The 24,147-nt window shown below is 36.8% G+C and overlaps 2 protein-coding genes and 1 pseudogene across 2 annotated transcripts; all 3 read right to left on the bottom strand.

Annotated features, from left to right (window-relative positions):
* Positions 1-1,743: 1,743 nt before the first annotated feature.
* LOC137733667 (chitinase 2 pseudogene) lies at positions 1,744-2,938 on the bottom strand (annotated as a pseudogene).
* A 1,289-nt stretch (positions 2,939-4,227) lies between these two features.
* On the bottom strand, positions 4,228-7,234 carry LOC137734029 (peptidyl-prolyl cis-trans isomerase CYP22). The gene is made up of 7 exons (XM_068473273.2): positions 6,936-7,234; positions 6,793-6,816; positions 6,585-6,672; positions 6,011-6,103; positions 5,082-5,114; positions 4,909-4,965; positions 4,228-4,502 (listed from the first exon to the last, which is right to left on the bottom strand). Exons 1-7 carry the CDS (start codon positions 7,103-7,105, stop codon positions 4,392-4,394), a joined length of 576 nt encoding a protein of 191 aa, XP_068329374.2. The 5' UTR covers positions 7,106-7,234; the 3' UTR covers positions 4,228-4,391.
* A 1,223-nt stretch (positions 7,235-8,457) lies between these two features.
* LOC137733772 (protein unc-13 homolog) lies at positions 8,458-23,488 on the bottom strand. The gene is made up of 27 exons (XM_068472957.2): positions 23,252-23,488; positions 23,085-23,117; positions 22,804-22,979; positions 22,656-22,720; positions 21,941-22,286; positions 21,414-21,480; positions 21,161-21,314; positions 20,016-20,183; positions 19,758-19,868; positions 18,820-19,029; positions 16,921-17,022; positions 15,646-15,876; positions 15,263-15,337; positions 14,817-14,900; positions 14,008-14,190; positions 13,743-13,898; positions 13,421-13,513; positions 13,208-13,279; positions 12,699-12,816; positions 11,746-11,924; positions 11,081-11,162; positions 10,838-10,942; positions 10,646-10,752; positions 10,007-10,084; positions 9,812-9,907; positions 9,314-9,409; positions 8,458-8,816 (listed from the first exon to the last, which is right to left on the bottom strand). Exons 2-27 carry the CDS (start codon positions 23,090-23,092, stop codon positions 8,643-8,645), a joined length of 3,336 nt encoding a protein of 1,111 aa, XP_068329058.2. The 5' UTR covers positions 23,093-23,117; positions 23,252-23,488; the 3' UTR covers positions 8,458-8,642.
* Positions 23,489-24,147: the final 659 nt, after the last annotated feature.

The raw sequence follows: 24,147 nt of genomic DNA, 5'->3' as shown, positions 1-24,147 counted from the left end.
TAGTAAGGGTAAATTGGGTCTGGGCACTTTATGGGGGTGAACTTAGATGTGTGTTGAAAGTGTGACTAGAAAATCTCTTTTTAATTATAGACAATTATATATATTAGGAGATATGGTAGTCATTTATTGATAATTACCGAGTAAAATCTTCGAAAACAATGTCATAGGTTCATCAAACGAAACAAATCCAACTCATGTATTAGGGCCAACTTAGCCAATCCAAAGTTCATATAAAGTTTCTCATCTTGGAACTATATTTGGAGTAGGAATGTTCTTGTTGAGAAATCCAATCCAATTAAGGATTAGAAATCCTATTTTAACAAAATATACATGAATTGGTCGGTTCCTAATTCAACTACTAATAGGAATTGAACTTTCTGCCCAAGTATCCTTTTTTTTTTTCTAGGGTTTTTAAGCCGCTTAAGTCACGAGTATACCCTACTTTGTTTCTGGTTCCTAGTTTCCTTCACTACTCTCTTTCTCTCTCTCTCTCTCTCTCGGATCGATATATGTCTCTACACAATGGCTTCAACTTTAAAGTTCAAGCGCAGTAGCGTGGCCATTGGCCGCAGCAGAATCCCCAGCAACTCCGTTCCTCAAGCATTGTGTCCTGACCACATCTCCAACCTTGCACAGATGGCTGCCGTCAAGGCCCGAGAGGCTGCAGAAGCATATTTCATGCTTGGAAACTTCGAATATGCAATCAAGCAGGCCAAGGCAGCAAAAGAATTCGATCCAGATTTGCATGGTATGGACAGTTACATGACCGCATACCAAGTTCATTCTGCCGTGTCACCCAAGCAAAACCTGTACCATGTTCTTGGCATCGAAAACCCTACAGTTGCCGACTCAGAAATCATCAAGAAACAATACAAGAGACTGGCACTAGCCTTGCACCCTGACAAGAATACATCAATCGCCGCGGAGGGTGCTTTCAAGCATATTAAGGCGGCATGGGACGTTCTCTCTGACCCTGCTAAGAAAGATGCTTACGACAAGTGTTTGAAAAGAAGGTTTCAAGCGGCTCATGGTTCCAACAAACGCAGAGCTAGTGAGTGCAAACCGCCACGGCAGCATAGGTCCAGTGCCTTCCCTCGCAAAAGGTCTAGCCCTGGTGGTGATGGGAGCTGCTACAAGAAAACCATTAAGATTATTAGAAAATCAAATCCAGGCCAAAAGGCAACAGTGATCATGGTATCCGTATGCCGAGTGGCTTAATGTGTTCCTCACTTTGTTATTAATTTGCCTCCTTGAAATTTTGGAGTGCTTACTGTTGTATATGTACTCTCTATTCAATACAATTTTGTTGAATTAATCAAATTTTGAATCTCTTACACTGTTCCCTCATCTCACTTCTATATTTTATATCTAGTCATGATATGAATACTTTCTATTTATTGGAGTAGTGTCTCTAGCAACCTATGGCAGCCGAAGTTGGATAATCTTGTCAAAGACCGGGTAGAACATACGAGCGAAAAATATCAAATAGCGTTAATGTAGTAAGAATGATAACCTTTCTTTTATTAGCAGAAATACATAGAATATTAATGCAACAAAAAAGAAAAATTCGCAACCAGAACATACGTAACTTACGAAACAAATCACAAATGAAAAAATAACTATACGCTCTTGCACGAGTAACTTACGAAACAAATCACAAATGAAAAAATAACTATACGCTCTTGCACGAGTGAGACCGCATGCGAGGAGGCTAAGTATATATATTTCAACCAGGTACTCAGACTAGTTAGTACTACTAGTAGAATTGAGCAAGAAAGCTTGTGATTTTCTCTCATAGTAAAAGTTGTTTTTAGAAGAAGCATCCGCCGAGAAGATCATGACCCCATTAATTTCGAATCCATTTGTCTGCAACAGTGTCAAAGCATCAAAAAAGGCATCCCCTTGAATTCCTCTTCCATCTACTTCATAGGCAGGCAACAACTTTTCCTTTCCAAATTGTGCGGCTCGAAGCTTGAACGCTTGCAGATATCCCTTCGCGGTAGTAACCTTATCAGTTTAGAACTGGTGATTGACATAGTCTATAACATCTGCATAGCCATCAAAGAGCTCAATATACGGCGCAGTTGTACTGTAAAACGGTGCAATACTAGCAACAGAAACGAGTCCTTTGTTTTTCAAGCCAGTGATGAGCTCGCCAATGCAAAAAGCAAAAGAACTTGATGAATTACTGCTCTTCGGGTTTGGGAAATTTTCGTAGTCTATGTCAATGCCATCAAGATGGTAAGTGGTGATTATCGAGCCAAGTGACGAGACAGCGTTAGATACCCATTTTTTCGGGTTTATTGGATTGTACCAGTGAAGAACTTGATCACCCAAGCTCCAACCTGAGAGGCTTACCATGACTTTAACATTAGAGTGTTTTTGCTTGATGGCTGCAACAGATTGTGGGGTTAATGTAGATTGCCAATATGGTGAGAATATCCCATTTTGTTGCTTGCCTGATGAGTCTGCATCAATCGCAAACCCGAGTATGAAATGGAAGTCGATCGCACTGTCAATCGGTACAGTGTCAAATGTTATAGGAATTCCAGTGGCTCCTATGTACTCCATCATCAACTTCCCATCTGAATCATGTGTACGTCCATAACGTCACGGTTAACGCACAAGAAAAAATATTGGATATATGGCTTATGATGGCACATATATACAAATAGTGAAAAGAAAATGCAATTGTCCCATATCAGAGAGACTAACGAGTGTGCTTCCCCTTGCGTCCTCAAGTTCAATTCTCCCTCCCCGTAATTTATATTAGTTCAGAATATCGCTCGGATAAAAGGTTCAATAAACATTTTATGATAAATAAATATATACGGGGATAAAAGTTGTGAAAATAGTAGCACTACTTACCACAACATTGTTGAAACATGAAAGCAACTGCTGCCGCATAAAGGAGAGAGAGTTGAAGTACTTGAGCCATCCTTCTTTGATTTTTAGCTTGAATGAAGATATGAAGAATGAAGGAGTAAGGGTCTAGTTTTATAAGTCCATTGTAGTTCAGATTCAGCCGGCCGGCCTCCGAAACCGAAACCAGCACAATGTGGAGTAAGCTGGAAAGATTGTGTACTAATGAAATAAACAAGAGTTTTGAAGGTTACAAGAATTTCATCTATATTTGTTTATTAACTAAGGAACTGGTAACAGTAATATTTTGGTGACCTTTTTTGTGGTACTACCAAGGTTCGGTCGATGTTGCAATTTCTTTTAGAAAAACAAAAGCATCTTTCTTGCCTCGCACGGTTGCTTCACGACAAGAATGGCTCCATCGCCGCCGAATGGTGCTTTCAAGCTTTGTTCAACACAGCCTGTGACGTTTTCTCTAAACCCTGCCCTGGCAAAGGCATACGACAAGTCGATAGATCGATGGTTTCGGTTAACCATTTAGATTTTAGATTTTTATTTCGACGGAAAGGATGGATCAAGAGGGGTGGAGGACGCATAGTGGGAGGAGGGAGGAATGAAGGAAAACTTTACGAAAGAAAAGCTACTTAAATAGATTTGGACTTGATCAAGTTGGCTATAACAGAAGAAACTTAATTTCGATTCTTAAGTACATAAGTTAAAGGGAAAGGAAAATGATGTTCGTCGCCGAGACAATGACAAGTTGACACAACAGTTCGATCTTTCTGTTTTTAATTTTATTAGAATCCATTGTCTCGTTAGTGAATCCATTGACCCGTTAGTAAGCGAAGGTCTTTGTTGAAATGAAGATGTCACACAATTTTTGTTTGGTCCTGGTCTGGAATGAAGATGTCACACCATTGATTTATTTTTATATTTCATATCGGAAAAACTGAAACCCGGATCTTTGAAGAAAAAAAAAACAATAAGGTGGCGTTTGTTATAGAGAGGATTGGTTTGGATAGGATAACTCGATATATTGGAGGCATTTTGAAGGAAAAAATAGAAGATAACTTTTATACTTTGTTCAAGTTGAAAGTTGCTCATGAAGAAAATGTATCCTTACTAATCCTCAAGTTGAAGGTTCCCCCGAAGAAAAGTTATCTTACTATTTTTGTGGGGATTCGTAAGAATACCTTTTCTTCATGAATAGCCTTCAACTTGGACAAAATTTGAAAGTTCGCATCCATTTCTTCCCTTAAAATGTCTTCAATATACTCAGTTATCCTATATAAGCCAATCCTCTCTTAACAAAGGCCACCTTAGTGAACAACAGAAAATGCATATGCAATAAAATTAACAAGTCTATGAACAAAAGGATCCTTCATCTTAAGAAGTCAGAAGTCAGAACATTATATTATTTTTCATTAGAATTACACCCATAGAATGTTTTTACTGGGAAAATTAAGATTCTATTGGTTACAAAAGTTTTTACAGTTAACCATCAATAAAGCTGTTCATAAACTCAGGATTTACATCTCTCCGCATTCAGCAATAACACAAGCTAGTTTAGGGCGATTGTTGGGTCCTGTAGCCACATTCTCAATCTTCCTAACAACCAAAAGACCATCTCCAAGCACTCTCTACATAAAATTAACAAAAAGAAAACAGTTTGTCAGTACTACAAAATAATCGGAAGGTTAAACCTAAAGGCAAACAGGTAATTTAGGGGCCAGGTGACAAAAAGGATAAATAGTCGGTGGAAATCCCTAGGACAACTTATGCGTGTTTGCTTGCTCACGGGTGTGTGGACGTTTGGTTCCTAGAATCATTTTATGCAAAAAGTTTCACAGTACAAAATGACTTGTATCAACTCAGGATAAGTATTATTAAATTCTCATTCGGGATTGATGCATGGTAATACTTATTATGACTATTGATTGTTTTTAGCAACTAAATAACAAATTTCTCTTTGATTAGTATAAGGTGACTTGTACGTTTGAGTAATATAATGCATTATTGACAGAAGAGAGAAGGATCATAGCATACCCCAAACACAACATGTTTATTGTCAAGCCAGTCACATTTCGCGCAAGTGATAAAGAACTGAAGTGCAAAAGCAAACAAACATTAGCCACAACTGTGTGTGTGTAAGAGAGAACCAAAGAGAGACAGTTTTGCTTTATCTTATTATCAATTAGAAGCCAGAGTTATTGAATTACCTGGCTCCCATTTGTATTTGGTCCACTATTTGCCTGAAAAGGAGCAAAAGATTATATCGATTCAGCGTCAAAAGTAGACTTTCATGTTGGAACTGAAAAATATATGTGTCTCAGTTTGTATGTGCGTGTGTAAAATTTCCTGTTTTCGGACAGGATCATCAGCCAATCAAAGAATAAAATCTTACAAGAAGTAACAAATAATAAAACCCTAATACAGGTTATTAATTATGCACATACACCTAATAGGTTAATGGCCATTGGAATCCCATCAATCCCCATTCTTCTTTCCCTGTTCTAAATGAATATTGCAGCAACCTATAAAAAGGTTGAGGATAAGAGAGAAGGACAAAAACGTACTGGTACATAAAGGTCTGCCAATACAGAAATGCCGAAAGACCAATGAACATGTTAATAACACTACAGAAACAATTGCAACTCGTACTCCTTCCAGAAAACCAGGAATGCCGATGTGATATGCTAAAATTACTATTCAAAAGTTGGATCTTCCATTTTGAAAGGCTCTCACCCAAATTTCACCCAAAATCAAAGGCTGGTGAGACTTTAAACTCCAAACTCACTCGCATATAAGTAAACCAATGCCGGTGAGACTTTGACATAAAAGGACCAATCACTAGCAAAAGTACAATTTTTTGTACTGCCTAAGAAAGGTTGAAAAAGTACAAAAGCTCATCATTGTAAATTCAAATAGAAACTAATTTTTTGTATCTCCGAGTACAATTTTGTTGTATTAAAGGACTAAATAAAAAGCTTAACCCTTTTAAATTCTACACACAGAGATTCTAGTGCACATGGGAATTGTAACATGAAGGTAAGGTAAATCAAACAGATGTTGGATAGGATCCAAAAGTAAGGGAAAAACACAGCAAAAGTTAATGAATGGTACTGAATGCAACATGAAAAATGCATACCATTGACAAGAGGCCAGGACCAGTGTGTTTGGCATCAAAGGTCTCGTCATCAAACTTAAGTCCATAGATGGAAACACAGCCACTACCATCACCCTGCAAATCAAGATCTTCATTATAAAATCTCGCAACAGGCGGAAAAAAAAACTTGAGCATCAATAATTGTTAGTAACATCGATGTTTTAATGTTTTATTGTTTACGACCAGGGCATTGCATAACCTCATGAATGAGTACAACCTCCTTTATATGTGTACCCTTTAGTGTCAAAACACTTTAAGCTAGAAATAACATTTCCCCATTTTTTATCCAAACGATATCTATTTTAATTAAGAAAAGTAGAATACTATTGTACACAGTGTTGTGCACTGATTAGAGATGAATGGGGCAGAAGTTACACATTGAATGTATTACAAGAGCACGGTTAAAATAGTTTCGATTAAAAAGACCACCTAGCTGATAATAGGTATGCATATTCATATTCAGAAAATGGTAACAAACTCACAATGCCAACACCTTAAAGAATCGAAACGGCATACGTAAACAAAAGCAGATACTGGTTGAAGAAAGAGGAAAAACCTTGAGAAAGTCACCAGCTTGAATCATGAAATCCTTAATCACCCTGTGGAATTGGCACCCCTTGTACCCAACCGGCAATCCAGCTTTTCTGCCAATTTACAACATCCAATTCAAATATTTTTTTACAAAATCCAAATAATTAGTAAAATCAAAATCCCCAAAATTGAAGAAAAAAATAATAGGTTTGTGCGTTTGGGGCTTGCCCTACCTGTACTCGCCGGTGCAGAATTGCCTGGAACAAGTAAAGAGAAGACAAGCAAGCTCAATTAGGAACGAAACGACGGCGTCTTAAACGAAGAAGTGGATGACAAAAGAGGAATACTAAAAGAAAGAGAAAGCGAGGGAAAATGCCTGAAATTCTCGGCGGTTTTAGGGGCTATATCGGCGAAGAGCTCCATCTTTATGCGACCGGCGGGGATGGTACCGATGGTGATGTCGAAGAAGACGATAGGGTTTTTAGGGTTTGGAGGCCGCAGATGCCACTCCACTCCTCCCCCTGCGTTCCCTCCACCGGACGCCATTGAAATTGATTAAAAAAAAAAAAATTCAAAGTGAGAGAGAGAGGAGTCTGAGTGCTTTCTGACTTGGGTGTTAGTGACGCTTTAAGCTAGGGTTTTATTATGGGTTTAAGGGGGGATTGATTCAGTCCAAAATCACCATTGTTAATCATCGTTTTAAGTTTTATGCTTAGCCGATCTCTCATTCCCTAGTTTAAAAATATCAATGTAAAAAAAATTAAAATTATACTTTTATTTGTTTACAGAAGGCTAGTTAGATGTACACCCTCTTAAATTCAACTGAAGTCTTCGTGTTAGTGTATTATCTTAGTGAGTAATGTCGTGTCAACCGATTAAGCTAATGAGTAATAAAATTTAAACTTGATGATAAACTTTAAATCCATACCTAATCAACCAAAATAACAGGAGTTACCACTTAACTCAACCGGCAATTCCCATTAGTAAATTCTTTTTTAAATAGTTCTATAAAAGAATAAAAGAAGAATAACTTATATTATACATGAACATTACACACGGCGTCTTATACCAATAATATATGAATATGCGGGCTGAAGCTTAAGCTTAAAAATAAGATGGATTTAAGCTTAAAAGTAAAATGGGCTTTATCAATACACCGTAGCTAATGAACAACAACCAAGCCCTAAAATTGCCAATGAATTGTAAGCTAATGTTGTACATGGGAAAATTGATTATGAAGTTGGTCATGAAGAAGTTGTTTGATTAATTTGTGTAGGGATTTCGATAGGTTGAGACGGATGGATGGGAGTTTGCTAGTGAGGGTTGATGAGGAAGAGATTTTTCATTATGCTAGGAATACGGCCCCATATACCAAGTGGCATAATATAAATGTTTAGATATTTGGAAGAAAAAAAACTATGATACTTGATGTATCCAATCGTATCCCTGCACGTTGAAAATTTTCTCTTATGGGAAACTAATAGGCTTAATCAGGATTAATTGATGTAGTAATTTAGAAAAGTTAGATAATTAGGTTGTGTTTTCTTAAGGTGAGCATAAGGGAGTGGAGGAGTGGATTAAACGTCATGATGGGCTAGCAATAATGTAGTTCAAATTCGTCTTTGACGAGTATTGAACCTAAAACTTCTTACTTATAAGTGAAGAAAAATATCATTAGACCGTAATACTAAATAGTAATTTAGAAACTAATTTTAAATGCATGGAGAGAATGAGATATAAAACCTGTGGTCGAATAAAATTTTCCAAAAAGTATTTATGAATGACTTGTGATCGTCTTTCGTGTAATCACCTTCGTTTGACAGAACCATCACCCGTTAATCTCGCAGAGTTACTCTTTCCACCGGCGGTTACGTAGACAGAAAGTGCATTGCGTTCTATTTGCATCAGATATATGTTTTATTTTCATATCTTAAGGGAAAAGATCTACGAATCCGAAAAAATACAGATTTAAGACGTAGGATAGCTCGTATTACATGTACATAAGTTACACAAACAGAGATAAAAACAATGAATTAAGCTTTACATTTCCATAGAGGAATTTTCTGAAGAGCAAAGATAACCCCTACGCCGAGGACTTGGGTATCTTGTACTGTTTCTTGAGGAATTGAGAGGCCTCTGAATCACCTCTGTGACATAATACTCTCAAAAGGGTCTTAGAATCAGCCCCTAGCTTGCTTCTACCACCCTGCATTTCCAGGCCACCAGAAGACTTCAAGTCGTCGACCAGTTCTCGAGTCTGCAAACAGAGCAAGTAAAAAGAAAAGCGACCCAGAAAAAATGGACGTCAGACGTCTTATGTTCAATCTTATACCAAGATAGTAGACATTGTCATGATCAAATATTGAATTTGCGAGTATTGCGTGCTTATGTGTATGTGTGTGCGTGTGTGTGGTCGAGCTACACATTAAGCTTGGCGATGAATGCTTGTTAGCTCCTTGATCCGCTACATCTTACAATTTATTTCCAGTCAATAAGAATATTGTTTGTGGCTCGTTCTATGGTTCGAAAAGATGGCTATTTCTCTCATTCTCCCTTTTTCTATTTTGGTTCTTGACAAACCAACTTGTTAAATCACAGCGAGAGGGTTGTGAAAAAAAATGAATCGGAAAATGGCATCTGTCTAGATGAACATTTTGCGTTTTAACACTTATTCCTAGTGGCAATAGAATAGTATAATGCCTGAAATAATCTGATTCACGTGTAAACCTTCAACCAGAAAAAGGATGAACTAACCTCGTAGCTGTGTAACTTTACTACATCCCGAACACGTGCTACCTGATTCTCAACAACTCCTCGCGGAAGCCCATCTCCTCCAGAGATGAAAAACTCCTGTTTTACATCCACAATGACACAAATTAAGAGCATGTTTACAAATTTGAAAGTCTGTATCACACAAAGTAGACAAGTCTTGGAGAAATCTAAATACATAAATGAGACCAGTTCATTTCTTCTTTCACCAGATGAATTTCAAGCAACTTTCAAATGCCTCCTTTTTGAGTATTTTTTTTTTATTTTTTTATTTTTTAACACGCAACAGAACAAGTGAACAACCCCGAAATGCGGGTTGATTCTCACGTGTTGGGCCAGGCCCTCCAATGGTGAGGGGTTGTCCCCATGTGAGGACAGTTAATAACTGTTTGCCCACAATCTAACATCTTAAACTTTTGAGAATAAGGGTCAACCAATAAACATTCGTCACTTCCGATATTCAAAGGGGCACAAAGCAGGTACCTTGAGGACCTCCAAATCTTCTTCTAATAGCTTTGCATCTCCCACAGAGAAAATTCGTGATGGGCCACCATCTAATAGAACACGGAGTAAACCATCCTGGTAAAAGAGCAAAAAAAATTAAACATCCAGTGAAATATAAATATATTACAGGATTTTTGACAGATTTGTTCAAAGAAGCAAGGGTGTGGAGGAGACCAGTGTTGCTTGAAGGAGACTTGTCACAATGCGATCCCTGAGTGGTTCCACAATTATAGCACATAGTTGACTAAGTTCCTGCAATAGTTGTCTTCAATATCAATAAAAAAAAATTACATGGAAACAGAAAAAGTGGTTGAAGGGGAACTAATAACTGAAGAATAACATAGTTGACTAAGTTCCTGCAATAGTCCATCTTTACGTTCTTCTGAAACTTTAGCAATATTGTAAAGAACTGCTAATTATTCAACCCTACCAAGGTTGTTAGAGGACGGAAGTCAAAATTGACCGTATGAATATCCAATTTTGATGTAGTGCGAGCATGATTCATATCATCAATAACCTCCAACAAAAAAGTTATGTCATGTTGATTGTGCCACGTCCCAACTACAACTACCATTTGAACCTATTATTCAAGTAAATGCATCTTTCTACTTGATGAGATTTAGCTCAAACCCCCAGGGCACCCTCAATTTAATGGTTAGACTGTACTACCACTATGCACATGACAATAAAATTGGCACATGGAATTATATACAATTTAGGCGAAAGGGGTTCAGAGGAGGTAAATAAATGATATACAGTGTGATTAATACCACATAAAATAGGAAAAAAGCTTCCAAAAGGGATAAATCTGACCGTATCAAGTGGTTCGTACACTGCTTCAAATCTTGAAAGAGAAACACTTGGTTTATATAAATTGTCAATAATTGGTTCCCTCAAATCCCAGAAGATAATCTTAGTTCCTGCGGAAAAAAAAAAGTTGCTAAATTAACAAGTGATCTAGATTTCCCAGGAATTGAACATCATTTAATAATGAAATTCTTGTACCAGTGAACTCGCAAATTCGATCTATAGCAGCATTTATATCTTTTCTACTGCCATCAAACGTGTCCTTTTGGGTGAAACTTTTTGACTTCTCGTCCATGGATTTCTCTACAAACAAGAGGTCAATATATCAGCCCTCAGAAAGATTGTGAGTAAATGATAGCATATGCATTTCTCAACCTAAACTCTTGTAATTGGAAAGATTTCAAACAAGTATAAAGTTATAAACCACTTTTCTACACATACTGATAAGTTTTTGGCGGGGCTGCTTCTTCGTCCATCTCTCCCAAATGCTATCTTCCAACTTATTCAGCTGACTGATTGCATACTGTGAATAGCACAAATTAAACCAGACTGTTTTAGATAATCTTATTGGCAGTCAAATTACTCTACAGAATAAAGTATATGGTCAACAAACAAACTTAAACATAACAGACGTGGTGTAAGAAATGAGATGACCTTCAAATACGGATGCAACTAAAGGTTATTAGCATATTATTATAACAAAGTGCCATCCTTCCATATGAAACTTAGGTCTCATTAGCATCCATGTTTTTACTGGAAAGTATACATCTATTTCTAAAGCCAGCTCCGTTATGACTGTAGATTGGCCAGTGCTTCTTCAACAAGTTAGAAGAGAAAGATATCACTTTGATTTAATTTTGATCCGTGTACAAGGATGGAAAATATCAAAGAATGGAGGCAGCATTTAAAGATTCACATACATATAACTAATCATTTTCTAACTCAGGCAGCATACAACATAAGAACACAAACATTATAAGTTCATGGGAAGCCTAGAAGGGCTATGCTTAGTTGCATTTAACACTAATATCATTTAGAAATTCCAAGAGAGAGAGAGAGAGAGAGAGAGCAGGTTCTTAACGAAAAGAAGCTAAAGCTGAACTTACATGAAGTGTGTTTAACTGAACACAAAGGGTTGGAGTCGTTCTAAAATTAATTTCAGTAGACCTTCTCTCATCAGGCAGCCTAGGATCAAATAGTTCCTTCTTTACAAAAGCCTTTATTCCAACTTCCTTCCTGTATCTTGTAAGAATGGGCACTGGTGGAATTAAATCCTCCTTGGTAGCTGCATGACCAAAATAAAAATTCAAGGTCCACATGGGTAGAATAAGGGCAGATAACAAAGAAGAAAAAGGATAAAACCATTTGTAGCACGGAGAGAAGAATGAAAAATCTTGTTTGCTTAATATACACAGTTGACCATTACTGGTACTCAGACTTTGCTAGTTGGAGGTCCCAGGTTCGAAACCACAAACCACAGGACCCACTTCTTTGTCCGTTTGCAAGGGGCACGTGAAGAAGGGTTTAGCTTCACATGCATGATGGGTTGTACATGATGAAGGGTTTAGCTTCATATATAGAATCGACTCATTCCTTAACAGCTTAATTTTTTGGGGTCCAGTGGTAAAGCAAAGAACAATTGAGCAAAATAAGTGTTACACTAATATCCACCAAGAAAATCAATTAAAAATCAATTATCTATAAGGCCAGATAAACAATTTTTGGCAAGGGAATATAAGCAACATAGAGTAAAGGAAACATGGAAGTTTTCAGTACTGTGACAACACACCATGACCAATTTAGAACTGTACAACTCACCCCTACATAATGACATAATCACAAGCGCACACAGGACTTTAACCTACAACCTTTGTGATGTTGAAAAAAAAATATTTTGAGAAGATTGTGATGTTGGAAAAAATGAAAATGAGAAAAAGGTTCAAGGGCAAACGAAGAGCTAGGATCTCTATGAAATTTTCTTAACTCCTGCAAATCCTCAAGACATAAATTATGGGTTCTTTTCCCTTTTGTAAATTTAGTTCTCACAAATAGCACCTACCCAACTTGTCAATGACACGATTAGCAAACACCTGAAATGCATTGTCAACCCCACGAAACAAACCATTCAATTCTGTAGGCCTCATTGGAACCTTGAGATCAAAAAATTGGTCAACAGTCTGCACGAAGAGGTGTTTACAAGGAAACACATCAGTATTGTTAAAGGTAAGGTAACTGACCATTGCCAGAAATAAATAATAGATTTGAATACCAAATCCAACAAGTACGTCCAAACAATAAAACAAACTGATTTATCACTAAGTGTATGACATGTTTTTTATATTTATACATATGCATGCGGTAAAATTTGGTGGCCTCCAATAGGAATAACCAACAATATTGTCAACTAACCATGCAATTTTGTTTTAAAATAAATAGGTAATTTGTTATAAAGACATGCAGGTATAGTGGTATACCGTATACACATAGGTAAGTTATTATAAAGACTACATCTAAAAATCTCCAAAATCTACTATATACAATACCATACCCAAAAGAACAAAGTCGTACCTCCTCCACAATCCTAAATACTTCAACGATTGAACTCCCATGCCGCTGTTGAGGCGATATTGGGTCCCACCTCTGTCAAATGATCACATGAATATAAGAAACTCGACAGAGGAACAATGAAGTAGGGAATGTAGGTTTTCAAGATGAGAACAAAAGATAAACTAACACAAAATATTCAAAAATAAATAAATAAATGATAATTGTAACTTTTACCTCTTGCTGAATAGCCCGTTCAACCCAACCTAAGATCCTCCCAAGTTGCGAATTGACCCAACGCATCACCAATGTTCCAGATATAGATTCAATCTAAGATAATATAAGAAGATGGTAAGAAGCAATGCAACTGGTGCTACATAGTAAACCAGACATCTTGTTTGCATCTTTGTAATTAATCAGCTTTAACTTAGTGGAACCAAGTCTATTTTCCAATTGTGTGTATCCATGACTATAAACTATCAGAATAAGTTCACTTTGAATTTTGAAACTAAAAAGAAATAAGGAAAAAAATGTAATGTAAGAAAATCGAGCCACTCACCTCGTATGGAGCTATTTTCCTACAGTATACATTTGCAGTTTCCTCTCCACAAGTGGACGTAATAAGTTCCATAATGTATTGCTCAAGGTTGTCAGCTGCCGGAAATACAGATACTACATCTTCCGTCAGATGTTCAGCAGCACCAAGAAAAGGTTTCTGAAATAGCACATTAATACTAAGTTCTCATCCACCTAAAAAAATACTGTATTATGGACAAAATATATGTAAAATGTAATTCACATTATGAAACAGCATATAAGCTTACCAACTTGTTGCCATAAATCCTATGAAGGAGTGAGGCTGAGACAGCAGTTGCTTGTGGATGCCTCTGGGATAAAATTGGCATGAACATGGTTGCATCTTTTTTCAAAAGTTTCTTCGTCTCTTCCGCAAGCAATGCCAAAGGATGTTCATGCTTTAAGTCTGATTTTTCAACAGAATGTAAGATCTGTACGACGAGAAAAAAGTTGAAAAGGAATACTTAAAGCCATGTTTCAGCACAAAGTCTTTAATGAAAAATTAGAGTACATCAACATTGAACTTCAAGGGTTATCATCAGGTCTGGTGTGCAGTGTGCTCGTTGTTATATTATATATACACATATGAGTTCAGTGAAGAGTGTGACCATTAGATAAATTGTGTACTGGACGCTAAACAGATTTAGCCACAACAAAACACGACAGTCTGTTATATCCAAAACTTAAATGCTTTCAGGAGAAACTTAGTTCACCAGATTAACAACCAATGAAACATAGCAACTGCAGACTATGTTACTGCTGCATAATAAGAACAAACATCAATCCTAAAAGAGAAAAGCCATGATCCACACTGTACAAAACAATGGCAATGGGGAAATACATGATTCACATTTTCCTCGGATTGACATAAAATGCACAATGACGAGAGATGCAAATACAAGGCCTTTCCCTTCCCATTCTAATACCATGATCATTGTTGGTCTACAAAAGTTCCAAAAGCTTAAGTTTAACATTAAGTTTCATCTTTATGAAATACTAAGCTTGCTAATACTACTTTGTCAGCCAACAATCTTATAAAATCATCTGTAACACTTACCCTCGTAAATGCGTTCTTAATAGAAGATGATATATATAATTCTATCTGATCTCGATCTGTGTTGGAGGTAGATTGCAGTATTGCCTGTCCAAAAAGAAACTTCAGCTTTAAACATTTTACAATTTGACAATACATTTGGATTTCTGTCATTTTTATTAAACCAAAAAAAAAAAAGGAGAGAAGAAATCCAGATATTGCAGTTGGGGAAAAATAAATTTCATCACACAAGAAAAATAACTTCAAAATGTTGGAAAGTGATAATAGTTTTATTCTAGAAAAACCATGGAGCTCCTCGTCATGTCACCAATTGGTGAAAGTGGTGGTGGGTCCCACCACTTCACCTGACACCTTAGCAGTGCAAACGAAGTTTCTCCCCACTGATGAGAAGCCAAGCATTATTCTCTAATATAAGTCAAGCACAAAGTTTCTTTTGAGTCTACACATACTGCTTCAGGTTCCTCCAGCAGAAGCCTCCGAGCAATCATCGCAACTGCTACTATATTCTCCATCAGACCTGGCACCTATAATGTACATGAGAAGTTTTAAGAGAATTAAGTCGCAAAACTAGGAGAATTCCTTGGTAAAAGTGACTAAAAGTAGAAAAGAGCTCCATAAAGTATATGCATGAGTATATAACAACATGATAGATCATGCAAGCAGTGAAAGGGCACAACGCATATGGTAGTTATTTCAAGAATAGTAAAAGAACAAGCATACAGAGATTAAAAATAGTTATTCAACAAAAGCTAGCATCTGCCAGACAAAAGAAAAGATCAAATTAAGCACAAGGTCCACACCCAAGTATAACAGTCCTAGGATTTTAGCCTACCTCGGCAAAGTGCAGATGGTAGTCTCCTAATTGCTTATCAGCCCACTTCTGAATTGGCAACAAGAATGACTGTAAGAAAGATAAATCTTGGTACCCCTGATCACCTTCAACTCTACAATGCAAACTCTTCAAGTGTGACCTCTCCTGTGGTCCGCGTTGTTCCTTCAATGGTATTTTCTTTAACTGTTCAATGGCATGTTGTAAAATTCCTTGCTCGCTAGTAATAACATGCTGTGATCACAGAACCAACATAAACTGTGAACGTGATGATTTTGATTAGCAAGAATTTCCTAATGGAACTTCCACAAAATGTTGATGAGAACAAACAAAAAGGAAACAGAAGAAATAGAAAGAACACAACTAGCTGAACAAAAAAATTCAGAATTGAAATGAATATAAATTTTTTTCTAGAATGGAGCGAATCAAAGAAGATTAGAGGGTAGATATTTGACATAATAGAATACTGACACAAGAAGCCACTCATCAAAGACATTCCAGTGATTCCACTGCGAGTATCTTTATACTAGAAACCATCTAAAAACATGCATGCATGAATTTATTTACCTATATAAAATATTTGTAGTAACCATCTAAAAACATGCATACATGAATTTATGTACTTATATGACATATTTGTAGTGCACTTCAGTTCTCCAAGAAAAGGGTTACCAGTTCAAAAGTACAAGAAGAAATGTCAATTTGTTAAAAAACAAAGCTGAAATCTATTACCAGTGCCATTCAGTGCAAGTTTCAAGATGCTCTAGGTATACAGTTATAAAATGTTGGAAATACATGAGGTTTCCCAAAATATGAAATGCCAGCAACATGGATGAGAGGTTCATGTGAGGGGAGAGGAGTGCCTCCCTTTGTGTAACTCAAAGGCCTATAGGTCCGAAGGGCCTCAAACTAAAGGAAAATTACCATCAAGATGTTATATAACTATATATGGTATCTGCATACTGCACATATGTATCTCTGTGTGTGTGCATGCGTGTGTGTGTGTGTGGGTGTGTGTGTGTGAGAGAGAGAGAGAGAGAGAGAGAGCGAGAGAGAGAGAGTCCTTTGTTAGTCCACATCTTCCAGTGAATATATGAAGAAAAAAAAAATCTTTCTAGAATATAGATTATAAACTCTAACAGTATGAGACATGTCAATCGTACCCTCCAATCTCCATCACAAAATGAAGCTATAAACAATTACATTATATAAGAAAAAAAATCATTTTTGTGGCTGTAGGTCATTGCAAATAGTAAATAACTCTTGTGGGTTTTATACCTGACGGAACAAGACCCATGCATAGCAGGTGTAATGAATCGTCTCCGTGATTCCTAAAACACGCCATGTCGACTTCAATAGCTCGAGTATTTCTTCCACTTCCTGAAAATAAAAATAAGCTAGAGACTATGAGTGGCAGAGAAAAAGCCTAGCTTCTGTGTTCTTCATAAATTTCATATCTGGTGACTTAAGAGTGTTTACAACTGGAGCCTGCATATAAGGGACAATGGCTGTTATTGATTTTGATGTTTGTGTAAGGTTAAGTAAATTTTCACATTTAATTTTTAGTTAAGAACTGAGTTATAGACTCTCTTTTTTCTGACAGAGGCAGTACTGAAATATCATAAATTGTGGACAACTTTGTATTTAGTTTTATAAATTGTTGCGAGTCCAGAAATTCCTCAGACTTGCAGGAGTCTTGGGAATTAAATAAATCCATGTGTTTAAGAAGTAGTTACCCTAAATGGATAATAATCTTATTACTACTACCTTGGTCTAAGACTATAGTTTAGTCAACTATACTTAGGAGCTGCTATAGGAACTCTAAAATAGTCATCCTACAGATAAATTGTGCTTAAGAGGATTGCAGTATGACTGATTTGGAGTGCCAATAAGAATTCCCTGACACCATTTCTGAAGAAAGTTGAGGTTCCACCATAAAACCAATTGGCAATATGGGTAGTAGCTCAACTACTTATAAGCACATGCAAGACCCCTTCTCCCATCAATGTGGGATTCATTCTCAACACGCCCCCTCATGTGTGGCGAATTTTCAAGCCTAACACGTGGACAACACAACCCAGTGACGTGGAGCACGTGTGGCCGTTGGGCTTCACACGTGGGACAACCTGCTCTGATACCATGAAGAGAGTTGAGGTTCCACCATAAAACCAATTGGCAATATGGGGAGTAGCTCACCTACTTATAAACACATGCAAGGCCCCTCTCCCATCAATGTGGGATTCATTCTCAACAATTTGAACTTTAACTGTGTTCTATCTCTTTCTCTATATGCTGTTCATCTTGTTAGAATAAACCTGGTTTTTCTCTTTTATCATCTCTTCAAGATTATAACTCTTGTTCCTTTCTTACCCAATTAAAACCCTCTATGCCAACATTCCAAAATATTACTATGAATGGGTAACCTTTCCGTGCTGCCAGAATTCTGAAAGTATCCTTCTATGGTGTCCATCAGTTTTCAGCCATCAAGATTCAACCTTTTCACTAATAAAACCTTTGGACATTTCTTTCTACAGTTCCAAGCCTTGAATCTATAATTCTTTAACCCTAACTTGGTAGAACCCACCACATACTCAAATGTTACGTTTCCTAGATCACCCAACATCACTATCCAGTAAAGCAAACTACAACTATTTTGCTGTACAACTTCTGAAATCTGTGTTTGATTGCAATACCAAGTTGACACTGAAAGTACGCAACAAATCCAATTTTCAAAGAATTAGCTAAATGTCATATTCAGGGTTGTTTGGTAACAGTTTTTTCGTTGGGGAGGGATAGATGAAGACAAAATGTTGGTGAAATCATATCTGAAAACAAAACAAAATACTAAAAGCAATTCAAAATAGTTGTTATTTCACACATTCTCCTGAACTTATCCCTTATTTCTTCTTCCTCCCTACCTCCTTTCTAACATCCATTTTCCTCTAAATTTAATGAAAAAGAACCAAAAGCTAACGCAGAAGTATTAATGAATGAGCCCCAGGTACCAGTTAAATTCAGAATTTCAAACAGAATGGAGATCCAACTCCAGAAAGCTTCTAAACCTAACCAATCAAGCAGAAAGCGACTTGGCAACATAGATGAAAGCACTTCTTTTTTCGATTTAAATCCTCCTTTGGCGGAGTCATGCTACCATTGCCAAGAACAAAAAGTACTAACCTCGGTCAGCTTTCCCTCATCCAACATATCAAAGACACTGAGAAGCAGTTTCTCATACAGTCTAACGTTCAAGTGATAACCATCTGCCCAGTGGCATACTTCACCAGTTAAGTCACCACGAGCAGGCCTCTCAGCAAGTGGAGTGGCAATCTCTCGAAGAGTTCTCAAGCATTCTGTTCTTTGGAGTTCACCCGTGGATGGTGGAAGAGACTGCAATCAAAAGAGAAGGAAAAAATGGAAATGGAAAAAAAAAACAGATACATTAAACACTAGTAGAAAGCAATAAATTATATCATGAATACTACGAAAAGATATAAGGGAAGTATCCAGATAAGCAAAAGAATAATGTATCATTCATTTTTACTTTATACATTATGAAAAGTAAAACATTTTGATTTGTTAAGGAATCAGCCAAATCTCTACATTTTCTTTAACGCTCCAGGAACAAGTCAGAGCCTTCAGCAGAATGTACAAATTCAATTGATCAATTGATAGTTTATGAATGTGGCCAACCAGAAAGGCTTGTAATTTAACAACTGGCTGATTTAAGGCAAGAGAACTCCTTTTTATGGAAGAATAACATGAAACTCCATTTTATCAACTCAATCTTTCAAATCAACGATACCAAAAGGATAACCATTTCCAGATAAACTATCAACAATACCTTGAAATGGGTTTAGGGTTTAGGCATGTTTTGGTTTAGGGTTTAGTGTTACTGAAGGAAGTGAGCGTGTGTTAGGCTTGCTAGTGTGGGTATAGGAGCAAATTTGGAGCACATGGTGGGTTTTCTAAGAATAAGAGTTTTAATTGCAAAATGTGGTATATTTGGAATGCGGGATGAACTCTGGGTTCAAAATCAAATAGAAAAACGTAAACTTTAAATGTCTTATTCTCATAATTGGGTGCATTGCAACCATTTAGATAAATAGAAGACACACCTCAGATTCTTCAATCTTTGCTAAAAGAATCCTAAACTCACTCGCCCTGCGTCCAGACTCCCCAAATCCAACAGCAGGGAAGTTAAGAAGCCCCTCCTCCAAAATATTCAACTGTGACAAAAAAAAAAAAAAAAAAATGAGAATTTCTCAATTTGGATGTCGTCTTCAGATATGGTAACTCTTCCTCCAGTTTCACCAAATAGGACCAATAAAACATGCCAACAGAAAATGAAGGAGACTGTAAGGAATTGAACTTACCTGCCTATTCTGCCACCGTATATGCGCCTTCTTGTCAGAGAATTCTGTTCGTGAAATACAACATAAAAGCTCCAGAGGAACTAGTATGGTATCCATTCTTTTTCCCACTTTTCCTGCTAGGGCATTAAGCAGCCCTTGTCTAGTCCTGATGTCCATTGCCTCAGATATCTGTGCATTCGTAAGTACGGCCAATAAGAACAAAAAGAAATACAACTCAGCACAATGGAGCATAAAGAGCCATATCAGCAACCAGCAGGATTTCAAAAATCCTTCTAGCTGATGCCACATATACTACAATCCAAATTAATGAGCAATAGATAAGGTCACTCAAAGAGGAATAGATTCAGTATGTACCCAAACAATGGAAAGAAATAACTGATCCTCTTAACAACTTTTACAGTACATAGCGGCTCAAAGTGACGACCACCAATGCACTACAAGATTAACATATGCATGTACTGTATCTAATTACTGGCCTACTGTTAAATATTATAATATTATACATCACAAGTGCTAGGAACTAGCAGAACCAGATGATAATATGGTCCATACTCCATAGAACTGAGAAGCTTATACATGATAATTAACCATCAGTTAATTAACCCTCCAACTCCAAAAAACAAAACATTCCATAAACTCCGTCGTGCTTACATAGTTTTTAACTACTACCGTACGGGCTTGTTTAGTACTCTAGACTGAACTGTACAATTTCAGTCTGATGCGAATGTATAGTTTGTATTGTATTAACCTTACTACTATATGGGGGTACTGCACAGGACTAAGAGACCGGATATGCTGAACTGTGTCACATATTGTAACGTTTAAGAGGACAAACAGGACTATACAAACATAAAATAGGTTTATAAAAATAATTTTATTTAGGAAATGAATATGCCCGCGAACATGTTTGTAGCTACCATTAATAAATAAACATAATTAATCTCTAAGTCTTATCAAAAACCATCTATGTGATAGCCTCACAAGTACTTCTGAAAATCCATATGCCAATTGCCTATCTAATTGGGATGATGGGGAAGTTCCATATTTATAATACCAAAAATTAACTCAACCATAAATGGATAGGAAAGGAAAAAGGAAACAGAGTGGTATTGCATCTTTTTGAAAAGTAAATGACTACTAAATACCTCCATTTGGACACGCATGGTCTCCAATAACCCAACCAGTCCAGGGGCTCGTTGAGACTGGCTCAAAGCATTTTCATTTCTACTTCGTCCAAGTTTCCTCATCAACTTGGACCTTTTGTCTTTCTTTTTCTCTTTTGAAGGCACAATGAGACCCCTGTTCAGACAGAGAGAGGGCAAGCATTGATGGTGTCATAACAGAACATTCAAGGCATTACAAAGTATTTGCATACCAAATAAGAAACTGAAAGTATACCCTGAAGCACCAGCACATGCTAAAAGGACTTCATATGCAGTTTCACGGAGACCATCTTCTGTGATAGCTGAAAAAGAAGAAAAATTATGACGACCATGACATGTTTCAATTTTCATCAGTCAACCTAGGAGATGGAAATGCAATCTTGCTGCTGATTGCCAAATGTTCGTCAGCTATCTAGAAAAAGCAGACAGATCTGTCTGTACAGTTACTACAGTATACCCGTAGGTCAGTTACTCTATAGTCTATAAGACTATGCCTTTTTAGTACTTCCCAATTTTTCTAATATCTAACAAATATATCCAAATTTCAATAATAGTTACAAAAAAATTGTGGGGTACAGATGGGTAGTAGTTATAGATTGAAATATAGCCAGGCCCATAACACATGTTTTCACTCTTGAGTAACTCACCATATAGGTATGAAACAATCTACAGAAATTAGTGTTCCAGCTGTTTTGCACCTTGGCTCCACACAAGACACAACACTAAAAGCACCATATCCACCTAGGCTTTGAAATCTAGTACCTGTCTTAAAAGAAGGCAATCCAAGAGCAAGATCAGCAGCATCATTTCGTGTCCTTCTTGAAATGAGGAGACTATCAGCCTCATCAATATCATCATCCTCAAAATCTTCAATATCATCTACCGTAAGGTCCTGAACTTGTGTAGAGTTAAAAGATTCTGATTTTGACACACTTAATGCATCCAGGGATGAGTCAAGGTCAGGAACAGATGATATGACACCAGGAGGCGGCATGATAACAGGAGGCGGCACAAACTCAGGAACAGGAGGCGGTGCCCTTTTTGGAGAAGAACCAGAAAAGTCAGGATTCGTAACCAAAAAGAACTCGCCAGCAGAACCTGCATTGTTCTGGTAAAGTGGAAATAATAAAAAAAAAAACATATAAATAAGCAAACAAAAAATGGAGGAAATGAACATGACAATAAGCAGAAGATTACTGATTAGGAATGAAATGTTTTGTGAATATCCTAATCCAAATTACAAAAGAAAACAAACTAATATATAAGTTATGTATTTAACCGCAAGCCAAAAAAGAGGAGTAAAAGTGGAGGAGCTACAGAAGACCATTTAAATAGGAATTATATATGCATGATGGGTCTTAATTGCAATCCACATTACTAAATTTCCAACCAGATTCAAATTCTAAAGCTGAAAAGGAAAAATATCCGCTAATCCAAACAAAATAACCCACTAAATCATGTCATAAATTGCACATACCATTTGGGGCAACCCAGTATGGTCATGGTAGTCTCTAATAGCTTCCGAAAGTTCAAGCATTCCACCTACATTGTCAAAAACAGTCAGTGTGTGCAAACAAAGAAACTCCAACTCGAAAAATCGACAATAAATAAATGCAAGAAACGACCTTTCTTAGCACAGTTGAGCACATAATCAACACTGACTTGGTCTAGATCCACATCATCCAGCGTAACCGCACCGGGAGGCATTATAACCTTCTTAATCAAGCTACCCGCAAGTATAAAATCAAGAAGTAGGCGCCTGTCGCGGCGAAACCGCTGTAAAAGCTCCACCGCATTTTCCCTGCATTCGATCATCAAATTGAAGTTCATTTCTATTGAATTCAGCTAAATTAAAGAATAAAAAATATACATTTCCAAAAATTAATTAGTAAAGCTTAACACTTACTCGTCCATCACGAAGCGACTCCAATTATTCTACCTGTGATAAAAAAAAAAACCACAAAAACAAGAAAGCTCAAGCATAGTGCAAAGTTGCGTACTTTGCTCTGTTTGGCAAGCAAGAAAATGAGAGAAAAAGTGATCGAACTTGAGGAAGAAACTCCATTTTCATACCTCAATTTTCTTAGCAACCAAACACTGATTAGAGCATTGAGTTTGTTTCAGTGAGTGAGAGAGAGTCAAAGGCGGAGCTGAGAGGAAGGGAAGTGAAACGGCGTAGTTTTTGCTCGGTGTTGAGTTGGGTTTGGGTAAAGCTTGAAGCGGAAGTCCAGGCAACGGGTTCTGAAGGCGACGAAAAATCCCTGTTGGTGAGATTTGGATCTCAAAAGTCTTCTTTAATCATTTAATTTTGTATTTTAACCTTTTGCTGCTCACTTTATTCACTTATTTCTTATTAAGTAGATCCGTCTGGTTAAGTAAAATAAAAGGAATTAGTGTAACTTAATACGATTTAGTAGTATTTTTCTTCATTTGTAAGTAAAAGATCTTAAATTTGATTCTCGCCATGAGCGAATTTGAACACATTATTGCTAGTTTATTGTGAGGCTAAACTCACCCCCTCATTTAGTGTGAATAATATCGCTTGTTAAAAAAATGAAAATAATTAGCGGCATTTTACCAATGATGTTCACTCAACGGTACTAAATTATCTCATGTAACTATCAGCATCGTAATAACTAATTACATACCAACTAACATACGGCTTAGTGATTTTTTTTTTTTACTAGTAAGTGAAAGATCTTAAGTCCGACTCTTAAATAACGATGACATGCTATATATGTTTTGAGTTCAATAAATACTATTAAAAAAAAAAAAAAAAAAAGGAGTGCAATGAGAGAAACGGGAGACATAAAAATAACTTTCTTTTTCCGATAAAGATGTAAATCCGTAGAATGTGAAAATGTGAACTGGTAGTGTGAAATTAGAACCTCATGGTCCATTATAAAAAGGACCATAAACCTATATGGTGTGAAATGTACTTGGCCTTTCTTAGGTTAGAAGTTTAACTA

Source organism: Pyrus communis, chromosome 7, assembly GCF_041283825.1.
Source record: "Pyrus communis isolate YQ-2024b chromosome 7, ASM4128382v1, whole genome shotgun sequence".
NCBI classification, from domain to species: domain Eukaryota; kingdom Viridiplantae; phylum Streptophyta; class Magnoliopsida; order Rosales; family Rosaceae; genus Pyrus; species Pyrus communis.
The sequence above is the reverse complement of the archived record's forward strand: the minus strand, read 5'-3'. Positions and strand labels throughout refer to the sequence as shown.